This window comes from Chelonoidis abingdonii, chromosome 7 (genome assembly GCF_003597395.2).
Source record: "Chelonoidis abingdonii isolate Lonesome George chromosome 7, CheloAbing_2.0, whole genome shotgun sequence".
NCBI classification, from domain to species: domain Eukaryota; kingdom Metazoa; phylum Chordata; order Testudines; family Testudinidae; genus Chelonoidis; species Chelonoidis abingdonii.
The window spans coordinates 42,903,534-42,918,626 of NC_133775.1; the positions used below are offsets into that span (position 1 = coordinate 42,903,534).

Consider the following 15,093-nt stretch of genomic DNA (forward strand, 5'->3'; position numbering starts at 1 on the left):
GCTAAGATCTTGTGCTTGGTGTCCTATGACACTGGCTCTCAACTTTTCCAGACTACTGTACCCCTTTCAGGAGTCTGATTTGTCTTGTGTACCACCAAGTTTCACCTCACTTAAAAACTACTTGCTTACAAAATCAGACCTAAAAATACGTCATAGCACACACTTACTAACAAATTGCTTTCTCATTTTTACCATATAATTGTAAAACAAATCAATTGGAATATAAATATTGTACTTACATTTCAGTGTATAGTATATAGAGCAATATAAACAACTCATAGTCAGTTTGAAATTTTAGTTTGTACTGACTTTGCTAGTGGGTTTTTTCGTAGCCTGTTGTAAAACTAGGCAAATATCTAGATGAGTTGATATACCCCCCTGGAAGACCTCTGTGTATCCCTGGTTGAGAACCACTGTCCAATGATATTCTGCCAGTGATATTCCATTTGAAATAAGCTAATTCCTTGTAATGGGATGTGTTGTGTTTGGGGGTAAATGGCAAAAGTCTGTACGCAGCAATCATCCAGAGCCTTCAAGGGCTTGCTCATTTTTGCCTGGATAGGTCCCGCAGATGAGTATCAGATATGCAGAAATTTAGTATTTGTAATGAAAAGTGATAGTTAAATAGAATTCAGCTGTAGCTGCAATTTCAATGCACATAACAATTGTGTCAATGTAAGCAAGAGGTTACAGTTAAGTCAATGTAAACAAGAGGTTACAGTTAAGTCAGGACATCTAAACATTTGAATAAGCCAGATTTTACTCTTAGATACACCGTGCTGGGATGAGGCTCCCAATGAAATGAATCAAAATGAATCGGACATACATATCACACGGCAAAATATCTCCCATTATGTTGAACATTGTAAAATATTTGGAAATCAGATGAAATGTTACTGTGAATTCTTTAGGTTTTCTTTCAGTAAACTGTAAGATCTGCGGGACCTATCCAGGCAAAAATGAGCAAGCCCTTGAAGGCTCTGGATGATTGCTGCGTACAGACTTTTGCCATTTACCCCCAAACACACAAACTTGCAATATACCACTTCTATATGAAAGAGAATAATTGTGTTTTTACAAATATTGGGGAGCAAGCTATTTATGACAATTTTTCCTTATTAACAAAAAGTGTAGCAAAAGACAGACATTAAAGATGTTCAACGCAGTGCATGTTTTTATCAAAATAAGCCCTGAGCCACACAAATCCTCATGCACATGGTTACCTTGAAGCATGTCAATAGTATGCTTAAAGTAAAACGTGCATAAGGGTTTGCAGGATCCCTGTTCAGAATGCAAAAAATTAGTTATTTCAGATTTCCCATTCCAGGCCAAGTTTCCTGCAAACCTAAATCACATCTTAAATCCCCTTTGGTAAAAACTTTCATTTAATCTTTTGTATTATAAAGAAAATTCAAACCCTGGGCCAAATTCTTGCTTGCTTCACAGATATGCATAAATATGCCTGCAACACATACACACAAACACACACATTTTGATAACAGCAGTGTAATGTGGAGAATGGTTGTCCCAAGCCTGGTACCCATAAAAATCAGTGGATAGACCATCCTCAACTGGACCCACGCGGGAATGCCACAAGGCACGGGGAAAGAGTCAAATAGTAGACCATATGATTTTCTTTTTCAGTTTGCTTTTCTTTTGCACAGGTCTAGGTACACTCCCTTTCTGCTGGCTCTTCCACCTGCTACCAGCTTCTCCCCTTCCTTATCTGTTTGCCCCTCTGGCCTCATCTCTTATCCTTTCCTCTTATGAAGCAGAAAGAGTGACAAGTGAATATCTTTAGGGTATGGCTACACTCACACTTTACAGCGCTGTAACTTTCGTGTCAGGGGTGTGAAAAAACACCCCCCCGAGCGCTGCAAGATACAGCGCTGTAAAGCGTCAGTGTAATCAGGGCGGCAGCGCTGGGAGCACGGCTCCCAGCACTGCACGCTACACCCGTAGAGGGTGTGGTTTACGTGCAGCACTGGGAGAGCTCTCCCCCAGCGCTGCCGCTCCGACCACACTCACACTTCAAAGTGCTGTGGCAGCGCTTTGAAATTCCAAGTGTAAAAAGGAATCTGCCAAATACAACCACACAATCTTTAAAGAGAAAAATAGGCACTATTCGTTTATTATTTATAGGGTAGCACAGCTGGGCTAGGGATCTTTCTTAACCAAAGTAAGAGCTTTGCCAGAAAATAAGTAGAATTACTTTAAGCCATGCGAAAATTCCAATACCTTCACACTAATTGCTACTTCCTTAGGGACATATACTGCCCACAGGCTCCCCTCCAACCTTTTAATTGATCTAAATCCCTGTCACTGGGGATTGCAAGTGTAATCCAGGACAGAATTTGTTCCTTACACTCCAAAGACAACTCAGTTTTTATTAAGTTGGGGCGTATCATGACAACTCTTATTTTTAAAATAGCCAGAAACAGAACAGACGGAGGCTACAGCAGATTTGCCACAAAAAAAAAAGTGATGATTACATAGAGTATCTATTGCTGATACCAACTAATATTTGGACATGGCAAGGACATGCTACTGAAAAACCACAAATATCAGTTTTGTTAAAAATATGGTCCAGGCTTCAGTATCACAACTCTGTGAGGAGCAAAACACATCAGACCTCTCAAACACGTACTAGACTAGGCAATTTTTAAAGCCTGTGTATTAAAGTTTAATTGGTAACTTTGACCTTGACTATCACTTTCAACAGAAATATCACAGCAGTGCTAGGATTTTCAGAGATTTATGATCCTGTGTTCTTGAAAAGATACTAGCACCACTGTAGTAATGCATGTCTGAAATAATTGATTTGTCCCTTACAAGTGCTGTTCTCTTGATTGCACATTGCCTTGAGAGATAGAAGCTGCTATCTGATGGAATCGCTACCAGTCAACAGTACATTTAGAAAATGCAAAAAAAGATGCCAGGATTCAACCCACAGATGTTGTTGTTTTAAAATGTTAACTTGACCAGATTATTGCAGGAGCCTCCAAGACTGTGTGCTAGAAGGATACAAATAAGATAGGGATTGCCTTGCCATTGTGACTTAATTTGAAAATTGCCACATTGCTTATACAGAAGAATGTGATCAATATGTAGTTTTCAGCTATATTTTGTTAGCTCTTATTTCAAAGATATGTAATAGCAGAATCAAGTTTGCTGAAGTATGAAGATTCAAGACCAACATTTTCAACCAGGGGATATAAACTTAGGTACCTAAAAAATAGTAGAATGATTTTCAGAGGTCCTGAACTTCCACTGGCTTCCAGAAAACAACTGAGGACCAGAGTCTGCCATCAATACTAACGCTGAATGGACTTCAACCTCCAGAATAAGTTATTCGAAGAATCTGGGCCTTAATAACTTAGGTCCTGATTGAGGAAAGCACTTAAGCATGTGCTTAAATCCCACTGCTTCAGTGGCATTTATATATGGGCTTAAGCCACCTTCCTGAATAAGGGATCTCAATAATTACTGACTTCAGTGGGAGCTGGAAATGCTCAAGTTACTTGTATTTAAGTGCCTACAGAGGGACTTGAGCACCTATCAGTAGACAGCAAAGTTTAAAAATGTGGGCCTAAATGAGAGCTCACACACAGGAACAATACGCCTAATACATCAGTTTGTATAATTGAATGAGTAAATGACAATAGCCCCACTAGGCCAACGGCTTGTTACTCTTTCTGCTGCACTTTCTGACAGCAGTACATATTAAAAGTTAAACTTGTTTTTAAATGGCTTCAACTTTCCTTGAATAAAAAGGCATACAGACTGACCTAAGTGCAGAGTGACAGAAGCTTTGGCTAGAGGCAACAAAGCAACTGTAAGGCTTCTAAAACATCTTATAATCTGACATGAGTAAGAAGGGTGTGGATTGTTTCAAGTAGTTACAACCTTTAGAACCTGTGCATCTGAACATTTGGAACGATGGCAGCCTAACCACCACACTTACTCCTCAGCAAACACACTGCTTCACCAGGTTTTGAGATGGTGCAAGGCTGCTAGCCCATTTAGTGTTCTACTCAAACTGTTCTCGGGTGTCTACATTAAGAAACATTTAACAATAACTTAGTTTTATTAAGAATAGCTATTACCATATGCATAACAAATCTCCAGTAATTAAACTGTGAAAAGAAACATACAAAAGACAAAAACATAATTACTGTAAAAAATTTCAGTGTTACATAAATCTATTGAATATTCTATTCAGACAAATAATTGGTCTCCAGAGGAGATGCTCACCCATTTAGTACAGTTTGTAATTAAACCCTTAATTTTCTTAAGAGCCAGTGTCCATGATTCTATAACAACATATAACAGACTATAGTGAAAAATACAGCCTTTACGAAGGTGTATATAAAATTACAGACTATTTATGGCTTTTTTGGAGAGCAGCTAAAGTCCAGTCCAGCAAGGCACAGGTAAATCCCAAGGCAGGTTGAAAGCATCGAGAACTTTGCAGGATCAGAAACTAAGGTTTATACGCAGCTGCCTGTTTTTAACAGCAAAGTACACAAGGGTGGAGAAACTGCTAACCAAAAGCCCAGAGGCTTTTCAATGTGCAAACAAAGCTGAACAAGCACTGCTTATAAACATGCATGTAAAAAAACCTGGAGTTCAGTCAGTCATATGATCATACCTATGAAAACACAGCCAAGCCATTGATTTAGATCTGCAAGACTTTAGGCTCCCAACAGAAAAATATGCAGTCTGTTCTCAACACTGCATGCAGTGTAATGTTGATCATGATACAGCATGATGTTATAGTTGAAGCTTTCTTTTGCCTTTTTAATTCAAAAGGGTAATTAATAGTAGATATAAAACAAACCTGAGTCCATCTGTCTGGAGTTTCTTCGAATTCCATTAGTTCTTTTCTGCAAAGCAAAAATACAAGTCAAAGACATGTATAAACCAGTTTTCATTTCTAAGTACTGTAGAACCTTAGAGTTAAAAACATCAAAGTTGCGAACTGACCAGTCAACCACATACCTCATTTGGAATCAGAAATATACAAACAGGGAGCAGCAGAGACAAAAAGGGCGGGGGGTGGGAGGGGATTCAGTACAGTGCTGTGTTAAACGTAACTACTAAAAAAAAATTAAGTGAATGCAGCATTTTTCTTCTGCATAGTAAACTTTCAAAGTTGTATTAAGTAAATGTTCAGTTGTAAACCTTTGAAAAAACAACTATAACATTTTGTTCAGAGTTACGAACAACTTCCACTTCCAAGTTGTTTGTAACTCTCAACTAAACTAGTGTTTGTAGTCTATCAGGCAAAGCTAATTTTTAAAAAGTTCTCTTCCATCAAATAGTGGGGTTAATACAGAAATATCATGCATTAATATTTATTGTTGGGGTGCAAGTGACACAACAAGGTTCATGTGTTAGCCTGTCACCTCTTGACATCTGGGTTCAAACTCCGCTGAGATCACATGTGAAAATGATTGTAATAACTCAACCTATTTTATAGCGGAAAAATACACCACACAGTTTGGCACTGTCTGCCTCAGGGAAGATCCAGGACTAGAACAGCAGCAAGAATGCATGTGAATTAAGTTGCAATTTCAATAGCGTGGGAGACTTACACTGTTCTTGCTTTGTACTAAAGCTCCTTATAGTTAACAATGCCTGTCCCATCTCTCAAATGAGTATTTACTGTTTTTAAAAACAGGAAGTAACAAACTTTTGTTCTATTTTCTTTAAGTTTAGTTTAGGCAAATTGGAGCTATATGAAATCCCAAGTACACTGTACAAATATGATGGTTTATTATTTGGCAAGTGCTGATTTGTACCAATTGCACAGACCTCTGCCTTTAAATAAGCCCTGAGGAACTTCAGTGCATAATAAGGTATATCTGTAAGTTAGTCATCTCCTCCTGCTACTTGTTTTAATTAGTAGCTTGCATGAGGGCTCATACAAATCACAATGTTTCACTCAAGCCAAGCAGAGCAAAAACAAAGGGTGCAATCAAAGTGTTTTTTTTTAAAATTAAGACTGTATTGTTTATTCACACTGACACAGAGAGGAAAGGAGCCATAAGCTTGAGGTGAGGGGAAAGCTGGGAAAGCTATTGTAGTGGGTTGCAAAATGTTTCCATGGCTTAACTGGAAAAAGAAATTGTGATAATTTATCAATGTAACAATAAAATTACATATACTAAAGGAAAGAAGAGGGCATAAACAATATCCAAGGAAGAAAAATGTTGGGAGGGTGTGAAAACGTACTGAATGCTTCATCTTATATTATCATTATTTTCCGTAGATCTTCACATTTTCTGTAACATAAATCCATCTTTTCTTAAAAACTTGATCTTCATTTACACTAAGTCCCCTTTATACCACTCTGACAGCATAAAGGGACTTTAAAGACATATTAAATACATTTAAGGCCCCTTTATACTGCCAGAACCATTTAAAGGAGCCATGGCACAAATGAGAATAAGGCTCCAATTTTACATTCTACATAAAATTAAGGTACAAAAACCTCATCAGGAGAAGGAATTTTTTCTTACAAAAATCTCAAGAATCAAGTTAGAGGAAGAGGCATGCAAAGAGGAGGAATAAAATAGAATTAGGATATTTATCTCCTCATCCAGCCACATATGTTCATCACTGGTAGTTTTACTCATTTCTGGCAACCTTGTCCATAACATACCATAAGCAATCTGTTAATAGATTCTTCAATACTGTATGCCATGTGTAATGATCAACAGACTTGTACGCAAACAAACCATGCCATAGTTTTAGATGTTTAAGATGTTCATGTTTAACAGTTTACAGAGAGATTTAAAATGTAAAACAAACAAACAGCACATGGCAGAAGGTAAGGTAAGCAAGCTGCTGGTGGGGATTCTATTAAAATGAGCACATGCAACAGACATTTTAAAGTGAGTTCATAGAACTGGCAACTGAAGTCTTCTACTTAACCATAAAACATGTATAAACACATGCCAGCCACTCCTCCCTCCTCCCCTCAGAGTTCTGTCAGTGTTTTTTAATCTTTATAAAGTGTGATCCCCTCAAGGAAAACTGAGGGGTTCTATACCCATTAAATCCCTCCCCATCCCATAAACCGATCAAAATAGGGCAAACTAATGTCAACTATAAGAGTTGTTTTATGATATGGACACCTGCCCACCAGGGGTTGAGCTGAACTGAATTCACCATCTCATTACACATAGGCCACTGAACAGTTATCACAAGGTGATCTGTGCCAGATCTTAACATTTAATGGAGCCACACAGGTGAAAGATTCCGTATCTATTTACCAGTCACCTCAACCATCCGGGGCCCCTAACATTACACTTTAATTATCCAAAGCGCTAGATTTTCTAAGCTATATGTGACAGAAATGATATCCTCCATGAAATTCTCCACAAGTCAAGGGAGTAATAAAACCTGTTACCTGCCCAGTACAGAGGGCTTATATTTTCAGTCCTAGATTTCCTTTTACAATTCATTTAGCCACTAGATTATACAACATTAACATTACTAAAGATGACAGACCTGTATATAACACTTCTGTTCAAGTAAGTGGTGTAAAACAAAACCAATTGTCAGTGGAGTTCTATTAATTCCTCTGATAGGTTTTAAGGAAATTTAAACAGGTCTCTTACCACATGAACTTCCAAATAGCAATTTGACAGTGGAAACTAGCTAAAAATATGCACTATCCTAGGAGCTGACTGAGAATGTACAGTCTTAATTATGTAACATTTATTAGCAGTCAGCATTAATCTGTCATTACATTTTTATAATAGTAATTGTTTTCTTTTGATTTGCATTGCCAACCTGAGTCATGGCAGGACAGCATGCAAGTAGAGACAATCACAAACCTGAACAGGTAAAATTATCATCATTATACAAATGTATATGGTGCTCATAATCGTAATGCCTGCTTACAGAATGCATTTACATCCACTGATCTAAAATGGATGCTGGAAACACAATGTAGTGTCCTGTGTTTAAAACAGTCTGTATTTTGTCAAAGTTAGTGGGAAGTAGGACTTTTACTTCTTCCTGTCCATAATGGAAAGACAGCAGCAATATGCAGCGAGATACTTCACTGTGATTTGCAATATTTTTAGAGCTTTGTCATGACACCATCATGCGTACTGACTAACTTCTCTGGACATTAGTAGTTCATTTTACTGTCCTGTCAGGATTAAGCAAATGCCATAGTTGCTGAGTGACACTAAGAAAAAATAGGGTTATGTAAAAAGTCAGTATTCCACTGCAAATTTTGCAGCTTACTGTAGGCTGAAGAATTGCAGATTTATTAGTCCATAGTAGTATATTATTATTGCAGAATTTGCTGAAATTTACCTGAGGGTAGTTTTATCTCTGTTGCTAAATTTGGCCTAGAAGCGTTGGAGAACTGTGATCACTGATATTCTGAGTTAAATTAACAACATTGTTTTACTTTTCTCCCTATAATTTAAGAAAACCTACATTCTTCCCAGTATCCTAAACACTGAAAATCTCAATGAAAATTAGGTTAATCCCCTGCAATTTAATACAGATATATCTAACTGTTAGTTCATGTAGTCACTTCTACTGCCAGAGTTTGCATAACTCTAAATAAATACAAGTTAGCTGCAGAAAAATACATTATTTATTGCACTGGCACAGCCATATGCACTAAATGAGCAATTTGTAAGCTATCAACAATATAAATATCGCATAAAAATTGAAAATGAATCCTTACCTCATGTTTCAGGGTTCCGTGTTCTGAAACAAAAGTAAAAATGGGCATTATCAGTGCCTGTCAATTTGTTCTTTTATATAGTAATCTCTGTCTGTGCTGCGCTGCACGAGAACACACTACTGCTTTGTTTTACTAACTGATACCTGTAATATGGTCTGACAGCCCTGGGGCTAAGACAGTTATTGTTTTGCAAACTGTGTTCTTAGAGCTGATTGGCTCTTGTCAGGCAACACTGAACCAACGCTATAAATGGCCTGTTTCTGAGTTATGCTGAACTTTCCAACAGTTGTATGCCAAACAATCAAATCATTTAAATCTTTAGAAATGGTTCTGCCGAGTTTCAAAAACACTATGCAACCACATATACCTTCTGGGAAATTCTATAGTTAAGATTCCTATTGCAACTGTAATTTAAACTTCCTCTAATCCCTTTGCACCTAATAATATTCTATATTGCTGTATAATCAGTTCAATGTTTTGCCTACTGGTTGTGGTGAGAACCTTAGCTTTGAAGTTTCCTGAGATTCATGTACTTAAATTCTCAAACAGCACTGCACTAACATACTGTAGGAGGGGGTTTTTTGCAATGAATTTTCTTGTTTTCTTTTAGTGGAAAAAAAAAAAAGCAGCATGAGAAAAGGATAAAGAAAGGTACTCTTGTGGGTTATCAGAATGGCTGCAGCAGTGTGTTAAAGCTTTGTGCATACAGAGCACCACACATTTCTATTAACCCAGCAAGGGTTTGGGGAATGGGGAGGAGATTATGGAGTGTGTGATCTGATCAGCATACTTTCTAATAAACACATCACTGCACCCTAGATTTTATTTTACTGCCTTATCACACACTTGTGTTTATTTCTGTGTGGCATTCTCCAGGTCCACGCCTGATGTCTGGTAAGGAAAATGATGTATTGCACATGTCCAGTGTTTAGTTTACAACCATAGACAATTTCCAAACTTTTTCAAATACCGGTGTGACAATCAGGGTCCAGATACCTTGGGGGGGGGGGGTCTGAACCCCAAATAATAAGCAATTGATTCAACTGATTGTATGTACTATTATTGTACTATAAAAGTGTACTGAGTAAGATGTCATAAAAACTGGTGATATGTTGGTCGCAGATATTACTGCATGATCTATGTACGGGTTGTGTATAAAGAATTATGTATATGACCTGGCAATATGTTCTTAAAATGTATTTTAGAAATAGTGCATAAATCAAACCTGCCCTAGACTGTGGATGTAGAATGTGGATTTATCTGTCTGACTGGCTTGATTACAGGTAGAGGATAATACATTTGCATATAGGATAAACAAAGCAATCAAAAAAAAAAGAACAGAAGTACTTGTGGAACCTCAGAGTCTAACACATTTATCTGAGCATAAGCTTTCATGGGCTACAGTCCATTTCTTCAGATGCATAGAATGGAACACATAGTAAGGAGATACAGACCATGAAAAGGTGGAAGTAGCCATATCAACTCTAAGAGGCTAATTAATTAAGATGAGCTATAATCAAACAATCAAGCTAACTAGCAACAAAGGGGGAACAGAGTCAACACCCCCATGAAGTCTTCTGGCTTTTGAGGCAAAGACACTGGACTTTGCAAAACAGAAAGGGAGCAAAAAAACATTCTAGTTTCCCTCACTTATGGAACACAGTGGTTTATGGTTCTGAGTGTCCTCAGGAGAGCATCCCAATGGCAAAACACACATTGCTTACCAAGGACCATAAATTGAATGAGCCAGATATGAAGCTCTAAATCTAAATATTTTGATTTGCTAAAGCTAAAAAATGCATCCAAGATGGTTCTTATTATATGGAAAAAATCTCTTGGTTACTAACATTTTATTTAAAGATAAACAGACAATAAGAATATGAACCAAGAAATCTCAGCAGGAGACTGGAAGGACAGAATGCTACCAAGTAGGAGCAGTATAATTTTCCCCTCATCGATGGAATGCCAGGGAAAACTCTTTGTCACACTAAGAGAATTTTTTTTAAAAAGGTTGTAAAGATTTTTTTTCAGCCTTTCCAAAAATATTCATTCACCTTTGTGTAGCAAAAGAGCAGGGAGAGAGGGAGAAGCAAATTAATAGTTTTGAAGAGATTATTAAGGCTTAGATTTTCAAAGGAGCCCAAGGGAGTTAAGTATTCAAATCTCGCTGAAATTCAATAGGATTTAGGCACTTAACTCACTTGGACTCCTTTGAAAATGCCAACCTATGGTAAGGGCAGGAGGGTAAGAATGCAATTACATTTTTGGCTTTTACTCCTGTATAGTATCACTACCTTGGCATTATAAATGACTTCAAAACTGAACTAAGTACCACGAAAATGGAATCGTTATAAAAGTTCATTTCCAATCATCAGTTCTGTTAGTGTTTTATTTTCAGATCCCATATGTCTCAAATATTAGAGCGTACAAGGTGCCTTTCTGTCCTGGTGTGGGAGAGTTTATAGGAGGAGACTTTGATTTTATGGATGACAGATGAAAGTCCTGTGAACTGTTTTGCTTTTGAGTGAAGAAAGCACCTTGTCTTAATAGCGGCTGTGGCTTATTGCTGCTTTTTTATGAATACCATAAACACTAATCTTGGAGTGAGTTTCAAAGTTCACTAGGATAAAGTGAGTTCAGTATCCCAGTGTTGTGATTTGATATAGAAAGAGAAGTTGAACGATTAACTTCTAATATTTGGGATTCAGAGAGATGCAAAAAACCAGTAACATAGAAAGGCTATAACTGTCCCTGATACGTACCTATGAGTTTTACTGAGAGAAGTATTTATGGTAATAGGTCACATTCCTGATATTTAGGTTCAAAGTAAATACTATACTGCTCCACTACCTCAAGCCAGCAGAGATTTTGTTGTTAAAGACTGAGGGCCAAATTCAAACTCAGCATAAGCAAATGCAACTTCACTGAAGTTGACGGTATTTCATCTATTTACTGCATGTCTGAATTAGACGTTAAAACTTTGCCAACACTGGCATACACTGAATGTTATATGTGAAATTTAACTCAAGAAGCCCCTTCGACATGTTTACAGACCGCAGTGAAACTAACCACCTAATATCGATATTGCCAAAAAAGCCTTGTTTATCTGCAGCATATACACACAAATCTCATTCATTATGGTGAGAAGAAAACTGCTGAAGCAAAATCTATAGTCTCCAACAAAGTGAAATCATTACTACTTTAAGGTAGGAAAAACCTTAGGTCTATTCAATTTCACTCTCCGTATATCCAGGAAACTTTGCATCAGATCCTTATGTGAATCAGTTCCCCATGGCTTTCTGATTAGGAGTTCAAGAGCAGATTCCTTGCTTCATCTGCACAGAATTATTCATACTCATGTCCTACAATGCCCTACCTATTACGCAAAAGTTCTCTTTTTTTTGGCTCTAACATTTTCATTTCCATTCTTAGTATTTCCATAGTTTATCATCTTAGACTCACAGTTGTCTTTCAGCTTTATCTTGGAAGTTCACAGTAATCAGACTATGAACTCATATTACAATTTCAGGAAAAATGTCCAGCTATCACCTTGCATGGTGACAGGTTTCAGAGTGGTAGCCTCCAGCTTTCATCCAGACAACACCACACAATCCATTGTCTACAGCCAAGCTCTAAGATACAACCGCTCCAATCCCTCAGACAGAGACAAACATCTACAAGATCTCTATCAACTACAATACCCACCTGCTGAAGTGAAGAAACAGAATGACAGAGCCAGAAAAGTACCCAGAAGTCACCTAGTACAGGACAGGCCCAACAAAGAAAGGAATAGAACACCACTAGCCATCACCTACAGCCCCCAACTAAAACCTCTCCAGTGCATCACCAAGGATCTACAACCTATCCTGAAGGATGATCCCTCACTTTCACAGATCCTGGGAGACAGGCCAGTCCTTGCTTACAGATATCCCCCAACCTGAAGCAAATACTCACCAGCAACCACGCACTACCCAACAAACACTCTAACCTAGGAACCTATTCTTGCAACAAAGCCCATTTCCAACTTTATCCACATATCTATTCGGGGACACCATCATAGGACCTAATCACATCAGCCGCACTATCAGAGGCTCGTTCACCTGCACATCTACCAGTGTGATATATGTCATCATGTGTCCCTCTGCCATGTATATTGGCCAAACCGGATAGTCTCTATGCAAAAGAATAAATGGACACAAATCAGACATCAAAAATTATAGCATTCAAAAACCAGTTAGAGAACACTTCAACCGCTCTGGTCACTCAATTACAGACCTCAAAGTCACAATACTCCAACAAAAAAACTTCAAAAACAGACTCCAACAAGAAACTACAGAATTGGAATTAATTTGCAAACTTGACACCATTAAACCAGGCTTGAATAAAGACTGGGAGTGGATGTATCATTACACAAAGTAAAACCTATTTCCCCATGCTATTTTTTCCCTACTCTTACTCATGCCTTCTTGTCAACTGTTGGAAATGGGCCATCCTGATTATCACTACAGAGGTTTTTATTCTCCTGCTGATAATAGCCCACCTTAACCGATTACCCTCATTACAGTTAGTATGGGAACACTAATTTTTTCATGTCCTCTGTGTATATATATCTTCCTACTGTATTTTCCAGTGCATGCATCTAATGAAGTAGGTTTTAGCCCATGCAAGCTTATGCTCAAATGAATTTGTTAGTCTCTAAGATGCCACAAGTACTCCCTTTTCTTCAGGATATCATCAATATCTTTTGACGAAGATCTTGACACGCTTCCACATTCTTTTTATCACATTTCTCCAGGATAATTGCAGTTAATAATTTGTGGATCTTCTTCTACTTCCCTTAAGTACTCACAGTTTGCACAGAATTGTGCTCTAGACTCCTCAAAGGAACAATGATCTGTAGACATTTTAGTCTAGCACTGAGAAAACTTCACCTGCCTTCAGTGAGGCAGCATGCTAAGGTTAAAATATTTTGCAACCTACACAGTATGCAGAACTCGTAACAAGCATGATTCTTCATATCAGGAAAAATTATTGGTCCATATTATGGGATTCATAACCTCCACTCTTGTTCAGAAGGCCTTTGGAGAATTTCTCGAGTAAGGACAGTACCATTTGATTTTATAGAGATTTGGATTTTATTCTTCCTAACAAATTGGATTCTGTGACTTATTATTCAACTTCTAAAATATCTTTGAATACTCATCTTTTTAGCACTGCATTTTCATAATCTCTACATATCACTATTTTTGTAAAGCATCCAAACCCGCAACAAAGCAAGACAAACTAGTTCCTACACTGCTGCTATATAAAATAGGGTCACAACGTCCACCAGCAGAATTTTTACAAAAGAAAATTTTAATTTAAATATGGACTGGTTACAAACAGGAGAGTGTAGCCATTGAGGGTATGTCCACACTGCACACACACAAAAAAAAAAAAAAAAAAAAAAAAAAAAAAAAACCACGCCCCAAGCAGCGAGTCTCAAAGCCTGGGTCAACTGACTTGGGCTCATGGAACGTGTGCTACAAGGCTAAAAATATCAGTATGGACATTCTCGCTCAGGCTAAGCGCCCCTACACACACACACACAGACACTCCCCCGGGCTGAGTTTCAGAGCCCAAGCTCGAGCCCAAGCAGGACTTGCAGATGACACAAAGTTGGGAGGTATTGCCAATATGGAGGCAGACTTGAATTTTATACAAGATGCTGAAAAACTGGATAATAGAAATGGGATGAAATTTAACAGTGCAAATAAGAAGTTTTGCTATAAGCAGTGTGATGGGGCAAGACCAGATGGCTACAGTAAAGTACTGAGAAACAGGTATGTTTGCCCCAGGCTAAACAAATCCCTAGGACCCTGGTAACCAAATGGCAGTTGCTCAGGGTTAATCAGGCACGCTGGGCCAATTAGATCTTTCCAGAAAGCAGTGGAGATAGCTACTTTAATTAGAACACCTGCAGGCCAATAAAGGCAAGCTAATCAGGGCACTTGGGTTTTAAAAGGAGCTCACTCCAGTCAGACAGAGAGGAAGCCAGGAGGAGGAGCACGTGTGAGGAGCTGGGAGCAAGGAGCTGAGTGAGAGAGTGTACTGCTGAGGATTGGGAGGACAAGCGTATTTCAGACACCAGGAGGAAGGTCCTGTGGTGAGGATAAAGAAGGTGTTTGGAGGAGGCCATGGGTAAGTAGCCCAGGGAGTTGTAGCTATCATGCAGCTGTTACAGGAGGCACTATAGACAGCTGCGATCTACAGGGCCCTGGGCTGGAACCCGGAGTAGAGGGTGGGCCCGGGTTCTCCCCCCAAACCTCCCAACTCCTGATCAGACACAGGAGGAGCTGACCCAGACTGTGGGTTCCACAAGAGGGGAAGATCAC

The 15,093-nt window shown here is 38.4% G+C and overlaps 1 protein-coding gene across 5 annotated transcripts in view; it reads right to left on the reverse strand.

The window, feature by feature from the left end:
- VAV3 (vav guanine nucleotide exchange factor 3) overlaps positions 1–15,093 on the reverse strand; it is a 259,518-nt gene that overhangs the window by 75,313 nt on the left and 169,112 nt on the right. For 4 of the 5 annotated variants that reach the window (XM_032803745.2, XM_075067838.1, XM_032803748.2 and 1 more), the window contains exons 18-19: positions 8,720–8,742; positions 4,841–4,886 (exon numbers count right to left, since the gene is read on the reverse strand). In XM_032803745.2, the coding sequence (XP_032659636.1) occupies positions 4,841–4,886; positions 8,720–8,742 (69 nt within the window). Of the gene's footprint in view, positions 1–4,840; positions 4,887–8,719; positions 8,743–9,565; positions 10,130–15,093 lie in introns of those variants that run through there. The other variant, XM_075067839.1, reaches the window with a different exon arrangement.